Source organism: Alligator mississippiensis, chromosome 8 (assembly GCF_030867095.1).
Source record: "Alligator mississippiensis isolate rAllMis1 chromosome 8, rAllMis1, whole genome shotgun sequence".
NCBI lineage: Eukaryota > Metazoa > Chordata > Crocodylia > Alligatoridae > Alligator > Alligator mississippiensis.
This window is the reverse complement of record NC_081831.1, coordinates 21,020,291-21,040,877: the sequence shown is the minus strand read 5'-3', so window position 1 is coordinate 21,040,877 and position 20,587 is coordinate 21,020,291. Positions and strand designations below refer to the sequence as shown.

General features: G+C 46.0%; 1 protein-coding gene across 2 annotated transcripts in view; it reads right to left on the bottom strand.

Annotated features, from left to right (window-relative positions):
- The window catches only part of PIK3R5 (phosphoinositide-3-kinase regulatory subunit 5), a 107,538-nt gene that overhangs the window by 4,739 nt on the left and 82,212 nt on the right, over positions 1-20,587 (bottom strand). For both annotated transcript variants that reach the window (XM_006277031.4, XM_019485717.2), the window contains exons 8-18: positions 19,941-20,094; positions 19,219-19,302; positions 15,885-16,635; positions 13,777-13,930; positions 13,370-13,495; positions 12,652-12,780; positions 11,835-11,928; positions 9,923-9,999; positions 7,766-7,859; positions 3,224-3,306; positions 316-428 (exon numbers count right to left, since the gene is read on the bottom strand). In XM_006277031.4, coding sequence (XP_006277093.1) covers positions 316-428; positions 3,224-3,306; positions 7,766-7,859; positions 9,923-9,999; positions 11,835-11,928; positions 12,652-12,780; positions 13,370-13,495; positions 13,777-13,930; positions 15,885-16,635; positions 19,219-19,302; positions 19,941-20,094 — 1,859 coding nt within the window. The remainder of the gene's footprint in view (positions 1-315; positions 429-3,223; positions 3,307-7,765; positions 7,860-9,922; positions 10,000-11,834; positions 11,929-12,651; positions 12,781-13,369; positions 13,496-13,776; positions 13,931-15,884; positions 16,636-19,218; positions 19,303-19,940; positions 20,095-20,587) is intronic.

The window sequence follows — 20,587 nt, the reverse complement described above, 5'->3', positions numbered from 1 at the left end:
AGCTCTGTTTCACTGAGGGATAAGTTGCCTCCATGCAACAATCCTTGTGGGATAAGAGCAGACATGGGGCCTAACCCCTTGCTAAATATGGACATGTGAACAGTGCTAAATGTGCTGTTCAAATATTCAAAATGTCCTGTACCATGATGTCACCTGACTATAAATGGGGCCAAGACCTGAAAAAAAGATTGAACCATAGGTCAAGGGCTTCAGGGAGCTGGCTTTCTCAAAGCACGCGTGTGGCCTGAGACAGGTTTCATACATGCAGAATGGGCCTATTGTGGGCGGGCTGGTTACACCCTGCTAGTTTCCTACCTGGTTACGCTCTGCAGGATTTTCCGCTCATCCTGGTCCAGGCACACAGCAAAGGAACAGTTGATTCCTGTGATCTGGACCTTGTCCACTTTAATCTGGGACACACTGATTTGCTATGAGAGAGAAAAAGATAACATGGTATGTTGACAATGCTTTGTGGCCAAACAAGCACAACTAGGTTTTATGGTTTGTGTAGCTGGGGACCTGGAAAAGCAGCTAGGACTCTTTTCAGTGTGTACTGTACCTTTCCATGTCAGAACTTGGCCTGAATTGAGGCAGTAAGTCAAAATGGAGGCTCTCAGAGCGTAAGATACTCACCATGTGCTTGTGTGCGCATGAGCCATTGCTGGCCATATTCACTACTCTAACGCATGGGTGTGACATTCATTTGGCCCTGCAAGCTGGTCCTGGACCATGGGGCTTCTCACAGGCCCAACACAGACTGTGGGACTTCTCGCAGGCCAGATGAACCACCTCTGGCAGCGGGGTGACTAGTGGTGGCTTTAACCCATAAAGCTACTGGAGCCACTGCCTCAGTGAAGCTCCAGTATCCAGGGGATTAACACTACTCCTGCTTGCCCTCCCTCTTCCCCTGCTGCTAATTTTAGCCAAAGACAATCAAAACTCCCTGATGCAGTAGCTCCAGCAGGCATGGCAACAAGTCCTGCAGGCCACATCTTGCCCAGGGAGGTGGGTCATCTAGCCCATGAGAAGCCCAGTGGGCTGAATGACCTAACTCCAGGGCCCAGATCCAGCCCACAGGCCACAAGTTTGACACTCCTGCTCCAAAGAAACAATCAGATAGACTACAAGTGCATGCTGCTGTAATCCACCATCCGGTCATCCCTTTCTAAGGATGCCAGTCTATTAGTTTTCCTCTAAGGGACTTTTTTCTTCCATCGAGTTACAGAAGCTCATGCTCCCAGCTCTTGAAGCCTCCGGTCATCACAAGATGATCGTCACCACAAAAGGTTCCAGTCTGGTATTTGAATTGCTGGGCCTTAATTACTAACAAAAGGGGATGTATTATTTTGCTGGGAAATCTGATTCAGTTGCTAGACCCACTGGGGCTCAGACCCTTTTATTTGAATTCTGTTACAATACTGGGGTCCAGTTTTTCAGTGATAAGCTCTATAGTTAAGCTGCATAGTCCATTATATAAGTGACCTGACTGTCAAATATCCTGAGCACTTAGGTTACTTCCATGAATGTCTATAAAAACTGCTGGACACTTAGCATTTCCAGGTGCTAATACTGCCTTGGATACACAAGGACGAATTTCTCCAGATCCTGCTTTGGAAAAATATCTACATAAGGGTTTCCTTCTCCCCCTTGATCTATTAGTTTAAATTGGGCTGGTTATACCAAACACAGGACTTCCTAAGCCATGTGGGGAAGATACCACTAGACAGGCTTGCTTGACATAACAAATAGGCCTGTGCGAAGCAGCTAGTATTCGCTTCAGATTTGGCCAATTTGGGGGACAGTGATTCGATTCAGTGATTCAAATCGCTGTCTCGAATTGATTCGGCCGAATCTGATTCAGTTATTTGGCTGCTGCCAAATCTCTGAATCACCCAGGCCCATCCTCTGCCCACTCTCCCGGCCTGGCAATGGCTGCCCACGTGCCCCAGCTCCCAGCACTTTGAAAAAAAAGCCCCAACTCACCAGGTGCTGCCAAGCAGGGGGAGTGGGGGGGCGATCCCCGCTGCCCCCCACTGCTCCATGCTGTGTGGGGGGCTCTGTACGAGCCCCTCAACACCCCCCCATGGCTGCCCTTCCTGCCCCAGCTCCGGCCCTTTAAGGGAACCCCCCCCAACCCCCGGATTCACCGGTTTCTGCCTGGCAGGGGGTGAACCCTGTTTCTCCCCCCCATGTTGGGGAGCTCTTCCACAAGCCCCCCAAAGCCCCAAGGCCACTGCAGGAGCTGGTGAGTCCAGGGTTTATTTGTTTTTTTTTCCTTAAAGGGCCAGAGGTGGGGTGGGCGGAGCAGCCATGGAGGGGGCTGGAGGAGCGGGGTGGGGGGTCAGGGGGCTCATGGAAGAGTCCCCCATGCAGCATGGGGCGGTGGAGGGGCAGCAGAGATCACCCCCCACCCAGGAGTACCCAGTGAATGGGGGCTTTTTTTTAAAGCACCGGGAGCTGGGGTGGGCAGGGAAGCCATGGAGGAGGAGGGGGGAGGGCTGGGACAGCAGGCAGGGATTGGGGCCTGACAGGGGTGCCCCCATGGTTCTCTCCCCCACTCCTCCAGTCCCCCCTCCCCTGCCCCCTACTTACCAGCTCCAAGTCTGGGTCCAGCTCTCTGCTGCAGCAGGCTGGGGACTGCCCGAATCATCAAAGCTCTCCGAAACTTTTCCAAAGATTTGGAGAGCTTCAATTGATTCAGACCTTTTTATTGGTCCCCTGATTCGATTTGGATTTGGAGATTCGGCCACCAAATTGGACCGAATCTCCTCCGAATTGAATCAGCCCCCGAAGCTTTGCACAGCCCTAATAAATACAGGCCATAGCTGAGTAAGAGCTTTGTAGCATCCTCACTTGCAGCAGTTGCAAGTCATTGGAATGTAGTGATCTATTAAAAGTTAGTACCTGGTGGGAGATAACCTTCACTCAAAAGGGAACAACTCTGCAACATCATGAGGGTACTTTACACATGCTAAACTGCTTGAACCTGTGTCTGCTTGAGTTTTAACTGCACTTAGCAAGTTGAACATGTGAGATCACCCTACCTCTGCTAGCAAACACAGAGCACAGTCTCCACCCCCATCTTGAAGTAAATGCACCAAAGCTCAAGAGTTGGGATCTGGCTGTTTCATGGCTCTAAAATCATCTTCTTCTCTCCCAAGCAAGCTACTGGCTACCCTCACTGCCAAACCAGGGAGGACAAGAATGTTGCAATTTGATTTACCTGATTGAAGCTTTTCTTTGATTTGGAGTTTTGCCTCTTGACAACTTCTGTTATGGTTAGGTCGAGGCATTCCATTTTTGAGTCTAGAACACAAGAAATATTATTTGGGTTATTTTAAAGGTCCCTGATTCCAATTGAAATAGCCCTGATGCCTAATGTCCAGAACTGCCATGCTCCAGAGGAAGCAACCTCCGGCTTTGTCTCCTCAGGGGTTGCCAGCAGAGCACAGGGGCTTTGAAAGATCAGAGTAATGGTCAGAGAGAGAACTTGGGACCTTCTGTCAATTGAAAAAAACAAAGCAAAGGAACCTCAAAGTATCTTTAACAAACCTCTGTCATTTTATCAAGATCATCCTCATGAGAAGAGGACTCAGACCAGAATACTGCTGCACATCAGATGGGTAGAAAAACTAGATGGCACCAGAGATGGAGGACATTTCATCTTTCATAGCATCATTAAAAGGGGTAAGGGTAGAACTTACACATGCAGCAATGGAGCATTAAAATACCACCAAACCCACAGGAGCAAGACACCATCACAGTTTTATTCAGTGGGATTCACTCTGCAGGACAGGAAATACTCTGCCGGATCAGTGACACTGTAGCATTGCAGAACCAAAGAAACGTGACTTCCTTACACAAAATAACCAGCTAGATGGAGGAAACAAATGCAGTGGATATGGTACATTTGGAGTTCAGTTAGGCTTTTGGCAAGTCCCACGTGACCTTCTCATAAAGGAATTGGAGAAATGTGCGCTAGACAAAACTACAAGGGGAATAGACAACTGGCTCAATAGTTGCAAGCAAATGGATCCATGTCAGGACAGCAGGAGCATTTGAGTGGTGTCCCTCAGGGGTCAGCCCTGGGTCTGTGTTTATTAATTATTTAGATCCTGGAATAGAGAGCTTTTTGAGCAAATTTACAGATGACACAAAACTGGGAAGAACTGCAAGTGCACTGGAAGGCAGCAGCACAATTCAGAAGGATCTTGACAGATTGGAAAGCTGGGCTAAAGCCAACAGGATGGAGTTCAATGCTGACAGGTGCAAGGTGCTAACACCTTGGGAAGAATAATCAAAAACACAAGTACAAGATGTGTAACAACTGGCAGCTCTATGGAGAAGGATCTAGGACTTGTGGTGGATCACAAACTCTACACAAGTCAGCAGTGTGATGCAGCTGCACAAAAGGTGAATGAAGTTTTGGGGTGCAGAAGTAGGAGCATTAGGTGCAAGACATGGGAGGTGATAGTGCCTCTTTACTAAGCACAGGTTAGAACTCATCTAGAGTGCTGTGTGCTCCATGTTTTAAACAGGACATGGAGAAGTTAGGTTAGACTGCCTAGGGAAGTTGTGGCATCTCTATCATTGGAAGTTTTGACAACATTGGGTAAGCACTTGTCAGGGATAATCTAGGAGCAGTTATGCCTTGGGAGCTCTGTAAAGAGCAACAGATAGATTGTCAGATCATAAAAAGAGCTCTGCCTCCTAAAGCAGGGGGATATTGGGGAAGACCATTGCCGGGAGCAGTAGAATGTAGCATATGTCCACAACTGGCTTAGTTATGAAAGGAAGTTAAAGCAGCTGGGATAAGTTTATGGAAAAGATAAAGAAAGAAGAGATTTACTGTCTATGTAGGTGTGATGTCTGAAACTACACTTGCTGTCCCTGTGCTGCAGAGCAGTGGAGGGTAGTAGGTTTGGTTTTTCCCCACACTTGCACTTTGCTGGTTGCCACATGGGGCAAGGAAGGAATTTTTTCCTTTCCTGTTGCTACATATGTCTGCAAGGGGGGGGGGGGGGGTGTTCTACCTGCCTCAAAAGGTATTGGGTGTTGGCTGTAGCCAAGACTAGGGATTTTAACTGGGGTGTACTAATGCTCCTGCTGGGGCCCAGAGGCTTCTGGTTAAAGGGTCTTCCTCCTCTGCTTAGGGTCAGCCCAATCGTCACATAGGATCAGGAAGCAATTTTACTCCATGATCAGACTGGTACACGCTATTGTGAGGTCTGCCTTCCTCTGTAGTGGGGGACAAGACCCTCTTCCTTGGACCTCTCGATTACATTTTAACAGCCTTTACAGCAACAAGACACTGACTGCCATTGTTCCCCTGCTTCACCTGTGGCAGGTTAGGGTAATTTTGGTGTCTTTGCACAATATGCCTCGTAGTTGTATGACAGGGCTCACTGGGTAGTTTTAGGAATAGGTTAGGCAAGGATTAGTATGGGATAATTTTAATAGAAATAATCCTGGCTGAAGCAGGGGGTTGGACTAGATGACCTCTGGAGGTCCCCTCTAGCCCTGTTTTTCTATGATTATATAACTTTAATTTAATTACATCTTTTGGGATAAAGAACATCTTCCTAAAGACTGTTATGCTGCCAAATTAAAACAGCTTCCAACTACACATCCTGATGTAAATCAAACAGATATTCCGTCAGCCTTTTCTGCAAGCAATCACACATGCAGTGCAAACACAGATTTTAGAAGCAGAGGAAAAAACAGGAAATTCAGGAAATATCTAACACATACTGAGCATTCCCAAGTTACTTACTTTCAGAGTAAAAGTACTGAACTATTTTATGCCTAAATACTGAAGGTACAAAAGCAACTCTTGCATCATGTCTTGGAACAAGCTCTAGCTCCATAGGCTGAGCCCTTATGTCTTCAATAGCAGCCTTACACCACTACATATAGGATACAGTTCCATTGGTAACGGGTGTCTGGAATAACAGTGACATCCTGTGGCCAAACTGGTTTATATGGAACGCATGTTCCTCCACTTAAAAATGGTAATCCCAGTATGTTGGAAAGGTATTTCAAAGGTATGTAAGGAAAAAAAAAATCTTCCTAGGTGTTACGCTACCTATAGAAAGATGCCTGGAATTAACCCAAATTGTAAGGCAGAACAGCAAGCTGAGCTCCAGAATTAGAATAGAAATGGGTAATAATGTAATTTTTACAAATAGCATATTGCTAGTGGTTAGAAAAATATAATGGCAATACTAGCTTTGTGGGAAGGGGGGGCAGGGAAGAGGGGGGTGAGGAGGGGGTGGGAGTTGACTTTCTAAATTGATGGGAGAGAACCAGTATAGAGGCTTAGGTGTAGAGGCTCCAGTTCACTGGATATTGATTCACCTGGTTCCCTGGTCCCAATTCCTAGTTTTATAGCCAAGAACACTTCACAGAGCATTTCAGTAAAATGGAATAGATTTGCTTGAGAATTTCTCATTATATTTGTAACTTGATGTGTATGTGCAACAGTGGTTTTGCTCTTAAGTGAAGAGAATACCCATGGCTTCTAATTAAGAAGCCTACAATCTTGGAACAGCATCTACATTTAAAAATGGGGGATCTCGGCACACTGTACTAAAAAAAGGATCTAAAGAAAGAAAGAGATTTAAGAAATAAAAAACAACGTACACCCGGCTGTTTTAGAGAAGGAGGAAGGAAACTCAACCACTAGCTTACTGGAGAGGTCTAGCTCCGTTTCACAGTAGGATGGACAAAGCACACAGTCCAGTAAAGCCAGAGACCTTTCACTCTAGAGAACAGTGATGAGCTACTGCATAGAGGAAGCAAACATCCATACCAAGAACATGCTCTTCTTGGAAAGCAGCAGGTTGCACCATACCCAGATGGGCATTCAGATGTGGCCTGGGACATCCAAAACTACATAGGGCAAAGGATATCCCCATTCCTGTAGCAAAGGGGGAATACAGGCTGCCCCAGGATGGCCTGAAGCACAGAAACAACGCGACTGTGCAATCAGGGACCCTATTGCCCTGGACTAACTTGGCTGCTGGCATGATACCCTATTTTCATGTCTGACAAAAAGAATGAAGTTGCACAGGGAATGATTACTAGATTTCTTTCTTTGCACCACCTGTAAGCTTTGGGCTTCACTCCTGGGGTAACATATAAATATAATTATATTTTGCTCAGAAAAAGCCAATGCAAAATTACCCCAGGGCAGATGTGAAAGGCGCAGTACAGAGTACAGGATTCAGTTCTGTAACCAACAGGCCAAAAATCTGCTCTGGAGCAAACTGATGGCCCAGCTCCTCTGCTGTTTATCTCAGGCATGCAGTACTTTTATTTTACCTATATGCCAGACAGAATTGTTTTTAATTTGGGGCTCCCAAGCTGGTTAATAGGATGTGAAGCCTTTCATGTTCATATCAACCATTGTATCCCAGGTCAGAGACTAAAGGATGCCATGTGCTCATGACTGTTATTCTGCTTAAAAGATATGAGTGGCTGGTTTCCATCTAGTGGGCAGACAACAGCCACGAAAGGCACCTTTGTTGGAAGTCTCAAGATAACAGGATGTCAAATACCTTTCTTCCTTGGAAGTGGCCCTCCGAAAAATGTGAAGATGACCTGAATCAGAAAGATGTGGCTTGTTTTATCCCAAGGTACAAAGGACAACTCCAGTTTGCCACCATCTGTTACACGTGCACTCTTTGCGATGCTGGTATTTCACCATTATCCCCTCCACTGCCCTCCATATCCCCTGTAAGGTTTTGTGGTCACCAACACTCACCTAGTTCTTCATATTTCTTACAGGCTTTTCTGAGGTTGACAGACGTGCAGACCTTTTCAACATTGTTCCAACGGTTTCTTCCGCTGCTTGCTGTCTGTGGGGACCAAACAAAAGCCAATGGGTCACATTATGCTATGATATTGCTTCACTCCACCCCTGACTTTCTGGATGGTTTATTTTAGAACTGGATTTCATTTGAGCTGGCTGGACCAGAACTTTTGGCACCCGTTAAAATATACCTGCTTTGTATACTAAAAAGCGAAATGCCTCAGCTCTCCACGAGGTCAATGTTTGATAGCTGTACAGTGTGATGAATAAACAATAGCTGGATTGTTGTATATTCATTGTGTCATGCAATTCTTTTCAGAAAGGGCCCAATGGGCAGAATTAATTCACATCCCTTTCTCTTGCCTGTGTGAGTTTTTGCAGCTATTCAGAGAAAAAGGAATTCCTTCGATTAGACAATAGGCACTATAAGCAGAACAACATCTGGGGACTTAGTTATGTCACAGATTCTTCAGGCTGCAGGACAATGTCAGGATGAAGTTGAAAATCTTGTCTACACTACAAAATATGACAATATTATAAGCTGGTCTCCAGATATGGCACCTAGTCAGATATTCTAAATCATGTAGTGACCTACATTTCATCTTTCAGAGGTAGGCAAAAAATATTAGGGGTGCATCTTTAAAAAGTTTCTTGGCCGATACCAGTGGCTGATTATTAACCAGCCATATCAGCTGATACCTATGCAATAGCCGATTGACAGGGATGCAGCCCAGCAGCTTGGAGAGCTGCATCTGACTGGTAAGTCGGGGGGGGTGGGGAGGGAAGGGGCATGGTGGGGGCAGAATGAAGCCCCCACAGTGAGGGAGGGAATGGGGCAGGGGCTGTCCTGCCACAGTTGTGAATATGACCCTGGGAGTGGGACAGAGTTGCAGGTGGCTCATGTAGGGGTCACAGGCAGGGTGGGGAAGGGGGGCAGCTCTTCGCTGTTGTGCACACGCCCGAGGGAGGCATGGGGGGCATGTGTCCCCTTGGATGTGTGTGGGGGGGGGGAGGGTGGGCAGCCCACTGCAGGCTTCATGCCAGGGGCTGCGCCGGCCTCATCCCGGCCAGGGGGGCTGGGCTGGGGCTGGCACTGAGAGGGGTGGCTATGGGCAATTTTTGGGTGGCTATAGCACACCCTGTAGCCCCCCCCATCCCAGCACCATCGCCACCCACTCCACTCCCACCTGGCCCAAGTGCAGGCCCAGTCTAGCCCCCCATTAGAAAGAGGCCAGCGCAGCCTCCGGTCCCAAGCCTGCAGTGGGCAGCCCACCTTCACCCCACACACAAATCTGGGGAGGTGGGGGGCACATGCCCCCCATGCCTCTCCTGGGGGTGTGTGCAGTGGTGGGGAACCACCCACCCTGCCAACATCCCCCCTGTGCCCCCTGGATGAGCACCCTGGGGGTACATGCAGCAGCAGGGACCCACCCACCCTACACCCCCCTCCACCCGCTGGATGAGTCACCTGCAGCTCATCCCACTCCTGGGGTTGCATTCACCACCCTGGCTGAGCAGCGCCTGCCCCTGCCCCACTCCCTCCCTCGCCATGGGGGCCTTGATCTGCTCCTCCATGCCCCTTCCCCTCCAAGCTGCCTGGCTGCATTCCTGGCCATGTGCATGCTACAGCTGCATGCATGCGGCATTTATCAGTGACATTATTGGCTACACTGGCCAAAAAAGCCGATTGCTGATAGTGTTAATTTTCCTTTTATTGGTGCTGATCCTACATGACACTGATATATCAGTGCATCTCTAAAAATATCCATGATGCACTTGACTATCGAACGTGGCATGTAGGAGGCATAGCCCTTCCTGACCCCAGGCAGAAGGCAGGGCAGAGTTGACCTTATAGATAGCCTATGAGGTACAGCTCTTTCTTCCCTTCTGACCCCAGAGAAAGAAAAGCAGCTTAGCCCTCTCCCTGGTCATCATTTTATATTAAACATGCTTCCCTAATACAGTAGCTTTCTGACTTGTATTTATTTTTTCCCCGTTGAGGGAGATTTCCTCTTGGATTCTTTTAAAATCTTTAATCCAGCATAAGGTCCATAAAATATTGAAGTTGCTCTTCGAGCATTTGTCCCCATGTCAGTACCAACCAGTTACCTTGCTATAGGCAATTCGTAGTGTTAATGGGATTGCTTCTCTGTCCCCGTCTATGCCCAGCCTTTTGCTGCCTGGACCTGTGCAATACAAAACAGGAGTTGAAACCACACAACAGCCTTTTTTCTCCTCATCATTCAATACATTTCCAGACCCCCTTAGCAAAAACCACTTTGTTGCTGATGGGTCCAATTCTCCTCTGTCTCTTGAATCACAAGGCAAAAAACAGCAGAAGAGTGGACCAGGAACACCTTAATTTTCAACCTTGTGGGACAAATGGACATAGGAGTCACCCCTAGCAGCATATATGGTGGTTGGGTGGTATACACTCCTGGTTATTAAAAACAAATATAAAACCACAATATACTACAGCTTTCCTTTGGGCCTTGAATCATGTTTTTCTAGGGGCTCTCCCATTCCACCCTACACCTAACATCCATTCCCAATTCCAAGAATTATTATTTTGCCAATTGTTCAGAACACTTGAGACAGTTTAGGAATGGCCATCCCTTCCATTGTCTGATATTTGTTACTGCATCAGAAAGGAAGTCTTCCAATCATTTTACTAGAATATGACTGAAGACAAAAGAGAAAAATAAAATGTAGTTTAATAGCTGCCTCAGATGTAAATAAGCTAACTTGGGATGTTTAATATGAAACATGGCAAGTGGGTGCTGACATCTCCACAGGATTAACAATTAAAATATATTTATGGGCACTCTTAGGTAAATGTGCCTTGGAAAAAATACAAAAGGGCAAAAGCGTGGTTTTCTAAATGGACTTCCTTTTCTGCAGGTTCAAATTTGTACTCAAATCAAGCTGGGCCTGAAATATTGTACTTGAAGTCCATTAGTACATTGCCCTGGAAAATGTATTGCAGGTATAAAAGGGAGAGTGTGAGAACTGCATTAGTCGAACTGGAGGCCCAGTTAAAATCAGGCTCTTAATGTTTCAAACCAAAGAAGGCTGTTTGGTTCACTATTTATAGGAACCGTAAATTGATCAAGTCCCTAGTTGTGGGGAGGCAATAGACTCCCTGCAAGTAGGACACTGCAGTTTGCTTAGCAGAGACAGGAAGAGGAAGTTAGAACAGAAAAGCAATCTGTCCAGGGAAAAACAAAACTAAACTAAACTAACTCCTATGTTTTAGCAGTATATTATTCAGCCAGTAGGTGTCTCTACTGGTGGCATGACATTTCAGACAACCATGGAAAACGAAACTGGTGCTCAAGTGGTATGAATGCTGGCATGCCTGTAGTTGTAGCTGTTTTCTGTACTAAAAATATTTAATTTTTAAATATATGGGAGTCGCATCTATCAGGGTAGATTATGTGCCTTCATGTGAAATGCTTCAATTCTCTGCTTTGCCTATATAACCTGTAAGGACAGAATTTTAGAAGTCAAGTCCAAGACATAACACACAAAATAGAAAGAGTAAAGCAGTAAGCAAGCAGAGCCAAAAAACCCAAGATAAATACCACCTTCTGAAACAGCTATACTGTATCAGGGTCTGATGACAGGAAGAACCTATTTGTAGTTATCTTAAATTAACTTCAGACCAGGATGAACATAATGAAAATGCTCCCTGAGATATGGAAGCTGGCAAGACATCACTGAAGGAAAATATAAGCTTTATAACTTTATGACTTTAATTTCTAGGTTTTAAAAAAAATAAAAACAAAAGAAACATCTCTAGATCCCAGCTCACAGCAGTCTCTCTCACCGCAGTCTTCTCCCAGCCCCACTTCCAACCCAAGCCAGGCATTGGTCTCATTTTCTTCTGAATTCCTCCATCCTTTGTAAGCAGCAACTCATTAAGCATCTAGCTTTTGGTCCATCTGCACCTCCATTTCTAAAGCTGACTGTATTACTACTGTATCCATGATGTGTGACACAAAGGGGAGCAAATACATACCTGAAGCTTTGATGGCCCGAGTGGCAGCTGAATGGCCCAGCTCTAAGGAATGGATGAAGACCTCTGTTATCTTCTGCCCCCCCATCAAGGTTAGCTGTCAGGTGAAGGAGACAGGAGATATGCTAGGTGAGCTAACATCAAAACAACATTCATAACTACAGCTGGGTACATCCCCAGCACTAAACTTTTTTGGGCGAAAAAGGACACCGAGATACTGAAATGCTTCACAATTTTCTGAATTGTTAGTCTAAAAAAACTTCTAAAAATAAATCCTAAAAAAATGGTCATTTTCAGAATACAACATTTCAATTTTTCATTTCAAATGATTTTTTAAAATGTCCTTTATTAAAATTGCAAACATTAAACTGTTCAAAATAGTTGAATACAAAAGTAAAAAATTGATTCAAGGACCATACAGTTTTATCTGCTCTGTATGCCCGAGTCCCAAAGTGTTAGAAACTACTCATGGTACAAGAGTAGCAGTCCAGTATTAATGTAGAGGCCTCCTATGCCATTTCAGTTACCAGACCAGGTACATCAGCTCACAACCTGTAGCCCATGTCAGTGTAGCACCTGCACCTAGGAGGCTCTGCTACGTTGAGAAAGCTGGTACAGGCAGACAGCTAATGGAAGCACAGTTTCACCACCCATGCTGGCCAAGTCTGACAAGCAACTGGCCAAACCATTGAGCATGATGGTGGTAGCAGTAATGGGAGATGTTCTGCTCTGTCAGGGGGAAAACTGGACTCCTACCTGGTCTATTCAGAGACTACCAGTCCCACGATCAGATAAGAGGGAAAGCTCCAGTCCTGCCTACCTCTGTCTGATAGAGCTGCAGCAACACTGGGCGCGTAGCGAACCGACAGTAGTAAAGAATCATGTCAGCCAGGATAGGCAGCTGCTCCCTGGAGTCCTTTTGTGGCTCCATTTCAGGCTTGGCAGATTGCTAGTGGAAGCACAAGGAGAGAAATTAAAAACACAATCAGCTTGTCCTATGTCCTGCTTGCCCAGGGCTGAAAAGTACTGGGGGAAGAGACTAAAAACCTCCATTTATCCCTCAAACAGGCACATTAGAGAAGAGGTTCTCCCATAAGTGCCCTTCAGCCCTACCCTACTGGGACCAGCTGCTGGAATGAGAGAGGAGTGTAACCCTCTCTACTGACAATAGGGACAAGGAGGACCATGATGGCACAGTAACAGAAAGACTGACTTTCACATTTGAGTATCTCCCTTTATTTCCTTACACGCAGTTTTGTTCCCGAATGCACAACAGAGGCGACAGGGATGCTGCCTTCTTGCTCACCATTCTGTGAACACACTAGATGAGGGGCAGGGAAATTAGGGGTCTGGCCTAGAAGCTGGACATCATCTGTAAATACAATGAGCCTAGTGGATTGGGACTGTCAGGGTCACTGCCAACTGATGCAACAGGGTGAACGCTCCAAAGGAATAGGGAACCTCTCACCCCATAATAACTCTGGAAAGGGAGGGGAAGGGAAAGACCCTATGCCAAGCTCATTTTTTCCTGGACATACCTGGCCCAAGACATCCGTGGGCAGGTTCATCAGTCCAAGAACATTGCGCTCGTACCATGGGTCCAACATCCCAATGTAGTTGGAGATATCAGTGGTGCTGCTTTCCATCCCAGCCAAGAAGGGCTCCTGCAACCAGATGGACAATCACTTGTGGTTTATTTCTGTTTTAATTTTTGCAAATTAATTTTTAGTGGGTGACAGGTGCCAAATTAAGGCCCAGGAGGTACCAGGCTGAGTACAGAACCTGTGGCAGCATTTCCTTTACAGAGTGCTCTAGCCTTAGAGGTTCTCTCCCCAGTTCCTGTTTAGTGTATGGCTTCTCTGCTGAGCCAGCTGTTATGTTCCAAGCCTGAGTATTTTGTGAGGCAGAGAACCATTTGCATTAGGATAGCAGGCAAAACACGTACCACCATTTGTGCTGAGGCTCTGAGAGGAGGTTCTCCTGGAGAAGGAGGATGTGTCAGTGGTGCAGATGAGGTAAAACTGCTCCTTTTCACAGGGATGTAGAAAAACTGCAGCTTGAAGTACCTTGTCAGTAATGGACAATTGCTTTCTTGCAATCTAGAAGAAGGGAGGAAAGAGGCTGGGTGACTGAGGCAAAACACTCTGGCAAGCCAGTGAGATCAATGGTAATGCACTAAGATTTGCTATCAGTCAGGTATGTGAGCATGCACACACACATGTACATGTGCAAACCCCCACATCACACCCCTCCTACACTCACCTGCAGGGCAAAGGAAATCATTTAACTCTCCATCATTTGACTTCGATGGTAAGCTCTTTGGCACAGGGAATATTATTTTGTTATCTTTGAAGGATATGTAACCCAGTGGGGGTCTCATAATATCAAGATATGATTTAATGCCATTGCCAAACAGCAATGACACTGCAGCTTCATAGAAAAATTGGGCTGGAAGGGAGCTCAAGAGATCATCTATCCCAATCCCCAGCTCCAGGTAGGATCTTCTCTGCCAATTGTCGCCTTGGGTCCTGCCAATTGTCGCCTTGGGTCCCCCACAATCCACTGGCTGGAAAATTGGCTCTGGGGTCGGACCCAGAGGGTAGTAATTGATGGAAGTCACTCATCGTGGTGTCCTGTGACCAGTGGGGTCCCCCAGGGCTCTGTCCTTGGACCCATACTGTTCAACATCTTCATTAACGATGTGGACACTGGAGTCAGAAGCGGACTGGCCAAGTTCGCCAATGACACCAAACTTTGGGGCAAAGCATCCACGCCAGAAGACAGGCGGGTGATCCAGGCTGACCTGGACAGGCTCAGCAAGTGGGCGGATGAGAATCTGATGGTGTTCAACGCCGATAAATGCAAGGTTCTCCACCTTGGGAAGAAAAACCCGCAGCATCCTTATAGGCTCGGCAGTGCTATGTTGGTTAGCACTATGGAAGAAAGAGACTTGGGGGTCATCATTGACCACAAGATGAACATGAGCCTGCAATGCGATGCTGCGGCTAGTAAAGCGACCAAAACGCTGGCTTGCATCCATAGATGCTTCTCAAGCAAATCCCGGGACGTCATTCTCCCCCTGTACTCGGCCTTAGTGAGGCCGCAGCTGGAGTACTGCGTCCAGTTTTGGGCTCCACAATTCAAAAAGGATGTGGAGAAGCTTGAGAGAGTGCAGAGAAGAGCCACACGCATGATCAGGGGTCAGGGAAGCAGACCCTACGATGACAGGCTGAGAGCCCTGGGGCTCTTTAGCCTGGAAAAGCACAGGCTCAGGGGTGATCTGATGGCCACCTACAAGTTTATCAGGGGTGATCACCAGTATCTAGGGGAACGTTTGTTCACCAGAGCGCCCCAAGGGATGACGAGGACGAATGGTAACAAACTACTACAAGATCGTTTCAGGCTGGACATAAGGAAGAATTTCTTTACTGTCCGAGCCCCCAAGGTCTGGAACAGCCTGCCGCCGGAGGTGGTTCAAGCGCCTTCATTGAACACCTTCAAGATGAAACTGGATGCTTATCTTGCTGGGATCCTATGACCCCAGCTGACGTCCTGCCCTTTGGGCGGGGGGCTGGACTCGATGATCTTCCGAGGTCCCTTCCAGCCCTAATGTCTATGAAATCTATGAAATCTAAATCATCCCAGACAAATGTTTGTTTAACCTTAAAAACTCCAGTGAGAAGGACTCCACAACCTCTCTAGGTAAAGATTTGAACCCCTGGTTCTTTTATAAAGGCAAAGGTCTACATGCACTAGAATTGTATGCACACTGGGGGGAAAGGAGGGAGAGACTATGGTAAAGTGTACCTTGCCACACCTTAATCCTAAAAGATAACTGCAGAAATCCTATTCTCCATCATCACCTTCCAGTACAATCAGCCTCATAAAATGGTGGCAGAGGATGGGGGTCAGATCCTTTGGGGAATTAAGCAAGATGCTCAGTGAGACCACCTGAAATTACAGCCTTTGGGCTCCAGGGGCTGGATTGTGGCGTCAGGGCAGTGTACATACATTGTAACGAGAGCTACATTCCCATGGTGTTGTCCTGCTTACCTGAGGTTGCTGTAGGCCCTGGCCACTTTTCCTGAGATACGGTCTGACCCAAAGACCACAACACGCAAAGTAGACACCTTGGTATCCTCATCATAACTGAGAAAAGGCCTGCGCTGGATGCACACTTTCTGGGTTGCGTGCTGCTGTGGCAAGCGTAGTCTCAGCACGTGCTGGGGCAGGGAGTGGGCCCTCCGGGAGCGCGCTGGGATGCGGTGCTTGGCCTCTGGATTGCCCAGGCTCTCAGCCCGGCGTAGAGGCAGCGTGAGCGACCCTATGTCTGGATAGTCTTTCAGGTCTTTCCTCAAGACCAGCTGGCTTCTGCTCTTGAAGAGCTTGTAGATTTTATTGGTCAGACTTTGCCTCTGTTTGTGAAGTGTCTTCTCCCTCAGCTCTAGCCTCCCCAGAACCTCAAGAGAGCTCTCATCGCTGTCTTCTGCATAGCCACTGTCCATGCAGTCCTTGAGGCTCGAGACAAAGGACTTGAATGTCTTCTTGGAGACCAGAGACAGCTCTGACAGAGAGTCCTTGGAAGTGGTGAAAAGGGATATCCTCGAATGCTTAGACATGTCCTCTGATAGAGCAGAGTACACAGACTCCTTGGAAACTGCTGAAATGGGAGAAAGCAGCGAGTCCCTTTCGGGAAAACAACCATCAATTTCCACCTCTTCCTCCTCCTCTTCCTCCTCTTCATTTTCCAAGACGACTGGCTTAGCAATGTCACATTCTTTGACAAGTACCTCATTGAGGATATCTGGAAGGCAATGCAGGACGAATCAGAGCCAGGGCAGAACCGTAAACACCACAGCACAGAACCGTACCAAAACCAAGAGACACACAGTGAATCAGGCCTCCTCCCACCCATCTGTCCTGAAACCTGTTCGCAATGACTCTCTACTACTGTACCTAATCTCCAAAAATTTGCTAGATTCAAATAAGTGAAGTGATGGAACTGCTATCCCTTTTCTTAGGAAGCCATTCTACAGCATAGTATCAAATGCAGCAGTCATCTTATTAGAAACTGTGAACCTTTTCTGGTCAAAATTAGTTTTTCCATAAATATCATAGTTATGTTGAAATTAAGCATGTTCAAGAAAACTGCTCAATATAAATGAAAAACTGAAAAGAGAAACAAATATTTTGTTCTAAACTAAAGATTTTGTTCCAAGTACGCTATTGAAAACTCAAAGAACGTTTTTGTTTAACATATTTTTCTAATTGGACTTTGCTATTGGATTTTTCCCTCTCTTGTGCCTCCCACAATGCATTGAAAATCCATTTAATCGAAAAGAAAATTGTAATAGCCAGTCAGGGAAGAAGCGATAATGCCACCTAATGATAACTGGCTGCCTGACAAAACTGTGCTTAATGAAGAGAATGCAAAGAGTTTGCTTTCCAGAGAAAAAGAATCTATGTAGTTTGTTGGAGCCTTCAGGCCACAAAAGCAGTAAATCTGCATAGAAATAAAAAGGTTTTCTAGGAGTAGGGATCCTCAAGCGACTGTATGTATAGAAGGGATACAGAAAAATGCTGGTGTATGGGGGAAAAGAACCAGCTTAGGCTTCTCCCAAGCCTGTCATTGGCATAAAGGTAAAACTATTATTTTACTCTCCCAGTTAAGAATTAAAGGGCCCCTCTACACATGCCAGTAAAGGTGTGATGAGATCTAATGTGCAATTCACATTATTGTGCCTCCTGCCATACCACACGTGCATGGCAGGAGGTGCGATTGTGGGATTGTGCACTAGATCCCATTGCACCTTATCTCTGGTGCTGGACCACAATCTTGGGCTCCCCCTGCACTGGCTCTTGCAGCTGTGACCCCTCAGTTGGTACAGCTCGGCAGGTTTTGCAGTGGGGGCAGCACTGGGAATGGTGGCCCCACTGCAAGCACTGTGACCTGTGGGGCTCGCACTGGCAGCATCAGGGAGAACGCTGCCCGTGGTGTGAGCCTCCTGAAGTGTGGGCTCTGCAGCTGTGGCAGCATGAGGAACACCACCGCCACTGCGAGCCCTGCAGCCCACATTGGCAGGAAGAACGCTACTGCCACTGTGAGCTTCCCGAGGCATGAGGCTGAGGGCCACAGCAGCAACCCCCATGCACTGCCCTGCTGCAATCCCAGCATCACAGGAGGGTCGTGGGGGGCAGCGCTCTCCCCACGGCAAGCCACACAGCTGACAACACTGCCTCAACTGCGAGCCTTGTCAGCTGAAGAGCTGGCAACCAGTGGTGCTTCCCTGTGGCTGGGAGCCCCTCAGTTGATGGGGCTCCCAGTCACAGGGCCTGGCTGTACCTTCAATTAATGGAGTGATTAGAACAAGTTAACAAGTTGTTCACACATTTTTTGTGGAATAATGTTGTAGCGTATTGCTTGTTTTAGCCTGCCATTAATTGGTTAAACATGTAGCTGGGTCACAACTTAAGGCGTGATTACCTGGTTAATCATGCCTTAAGTGTAATGTGTAGGAGGGGGCCAAATTCTCAACTACAGGTGGATCAGTTAATATTATATAATGCAACCTTGGAAAATATTATTTGTATTTCAGTGGGGCCCAGGAACTCCAGCCCTGAACCAAAACCCTCCTGCGCTGTACAATCACAGAAAAAAAGTCCATACCCCAAAGAGACTACTACCTGAGTACCGGGCAGTTTCCAGTAACATAGGTTTTCACTAAAAAGGCAGGTGCACCCTACTGACATTCCAGAAATGCAGGAATTTACCATGTCTGTACAAAACAGACCTGTGCATACTAATACATGTGCTCAACTGTAAGCACGCAAGTTGTACCAGATTTCGACATGCTTGAAGTTTAAGTGTGTTTTCATTGAAACCCGGATCATTCATATCTGCATGTTTCACAACCCACTTGATTGGCAGCAGGTGGCCAAATTAAGGATGAGTTACTCAGCTCTTTATTTTCACTTCTACTTGAAAGGGCACCTCTTCTCCACTCAGGTGGAGCTCATCAGCAATCCTGTGCAACTGACTGGAAAAGAAGCACCCTTTGAAATGAAAGCCACAGGAAACAGCTGGAGCACCTCAGCGGTTCAATACAACTGCTTGCTGAAGCTATGTACATCTCTGGATACTTCACAAACACTTATATTTGCATGGGGATTAAGAACCTAACATTGGGAAGATGCTGGGTCCTACTGTACTTGTCAATGAGATTGGGGCTTGAGCATCTATTGAATCTGAGATGCTCTGAAGCTACTGAAAATGGCTCAGTGTTCAACAGGAAGCCCATAATGTACCTTAGCATAAGTGAACCCAAGGGTTATGGTATTTCTTCCTGAATAAAATTGACAATTAGTTGTACCTTATTTTTAATCTTACCAAAATTATCCTTATCCCAGCTGTAAGCATAACATCGAGCAACAGGGATTGGAATTGTGTGGGGTTTATATGACTGGGCCGCTGCTGTGGAAAAAGAAAGCAAGAGAAAAGTTAGCGCAAACTCAGATGGTAATATCCCAGACCCATAAACAACATGTGTTGCATGCACTCCTGATACTACAATGAGCTGCAGCTCACAGGAGATTGCACAGGCTCTTGCAATATAGCTATACTTCTCTTTTCTATTGCTGTGGCAGTAGTGAGAAAATTACGGGCAATGACATTTAAAATTATTATTAACAAAAATTAAAGTTTACACATCACCAAGATGGCAAGATAGTTCACTCAGAGCTATAGTTTCAAACTTTTTGCAGGTTCAAGCAATGCTATTGTTGCAGTAATTTTATAATTTGAATGGTTTCTTAACCAAAAAAGCTGCAGACTGAATTCTTTTCAAATGAAAGCTGAGATTCTGGGGAAGAAAAAGAAGTCAGCAAGAAAAAAACCCCAATAACTGATTCATCATGAGGTTGGGATGTGAACCTGAAGGTGTTTGCATTTTCCTTCTACTTTTGAAATTTAATGCAATACAGGATTTCACACTTAGAGCATTTGCTCCTAACACACTCAAAATAGAGATGTTAATTTATATGTACAATCTGAATTAAAGACTGAGAAGTGGAACACCCAAGAGACCAGCCCAAATTAATTTGTGCTTATACCTGTGATTTTAGGAAAGCCTGCTCTTGTCCCAATGTCCTGTAGCGTGGACTTCAGCTGTTCTCTGGCTGTGGCAGGGTCGCTAGTAACAGCTGCCAGCTCCTGGGCTTCTGTGATGCTAGAATAGATCTCTAAGAGCACTTCTAAGGTCTTTGACTAAAGAAAAAAGAGAAGAGAGAGACTGAGGCAACCGGCTATGCATCTCTCTCCCAAAAGCTAACGCAATTATTTTAGGAAGACTTCTAGCCAGAGACGAGTGAATTTCCATAGCGCCTCCTCTCCAAATTAAACAAGACAGTCAAGTTAAAAAAAAAAAAAGTTAACTAAAATGAAAATTTTCATTCCATTTCAAATGTTGAGTTTTCCTTTGCTTTCCCAAACTTCTTTCAGTTTATGGGGGGAGGGAGGGAAAGAGTAGTAAAATAGTGAAAAAAACTGGAATAATCCCTTCTTATTCTTGCAAACAAAAATTTACAAGGTATTTCTTGAAGTATTTAATTCTATGATTTCTTTCCAAAGGAAAACAAAATTGCATGAGATTTTTTTCTATGTTCAAATGGTCAAAACCCATTTTTCAACAAAGAATTCCTTTAATTAAAAAATAATTTAGGTAGTGCTATTCAAAGATGGCTTTTAAAGCAACTAGAAT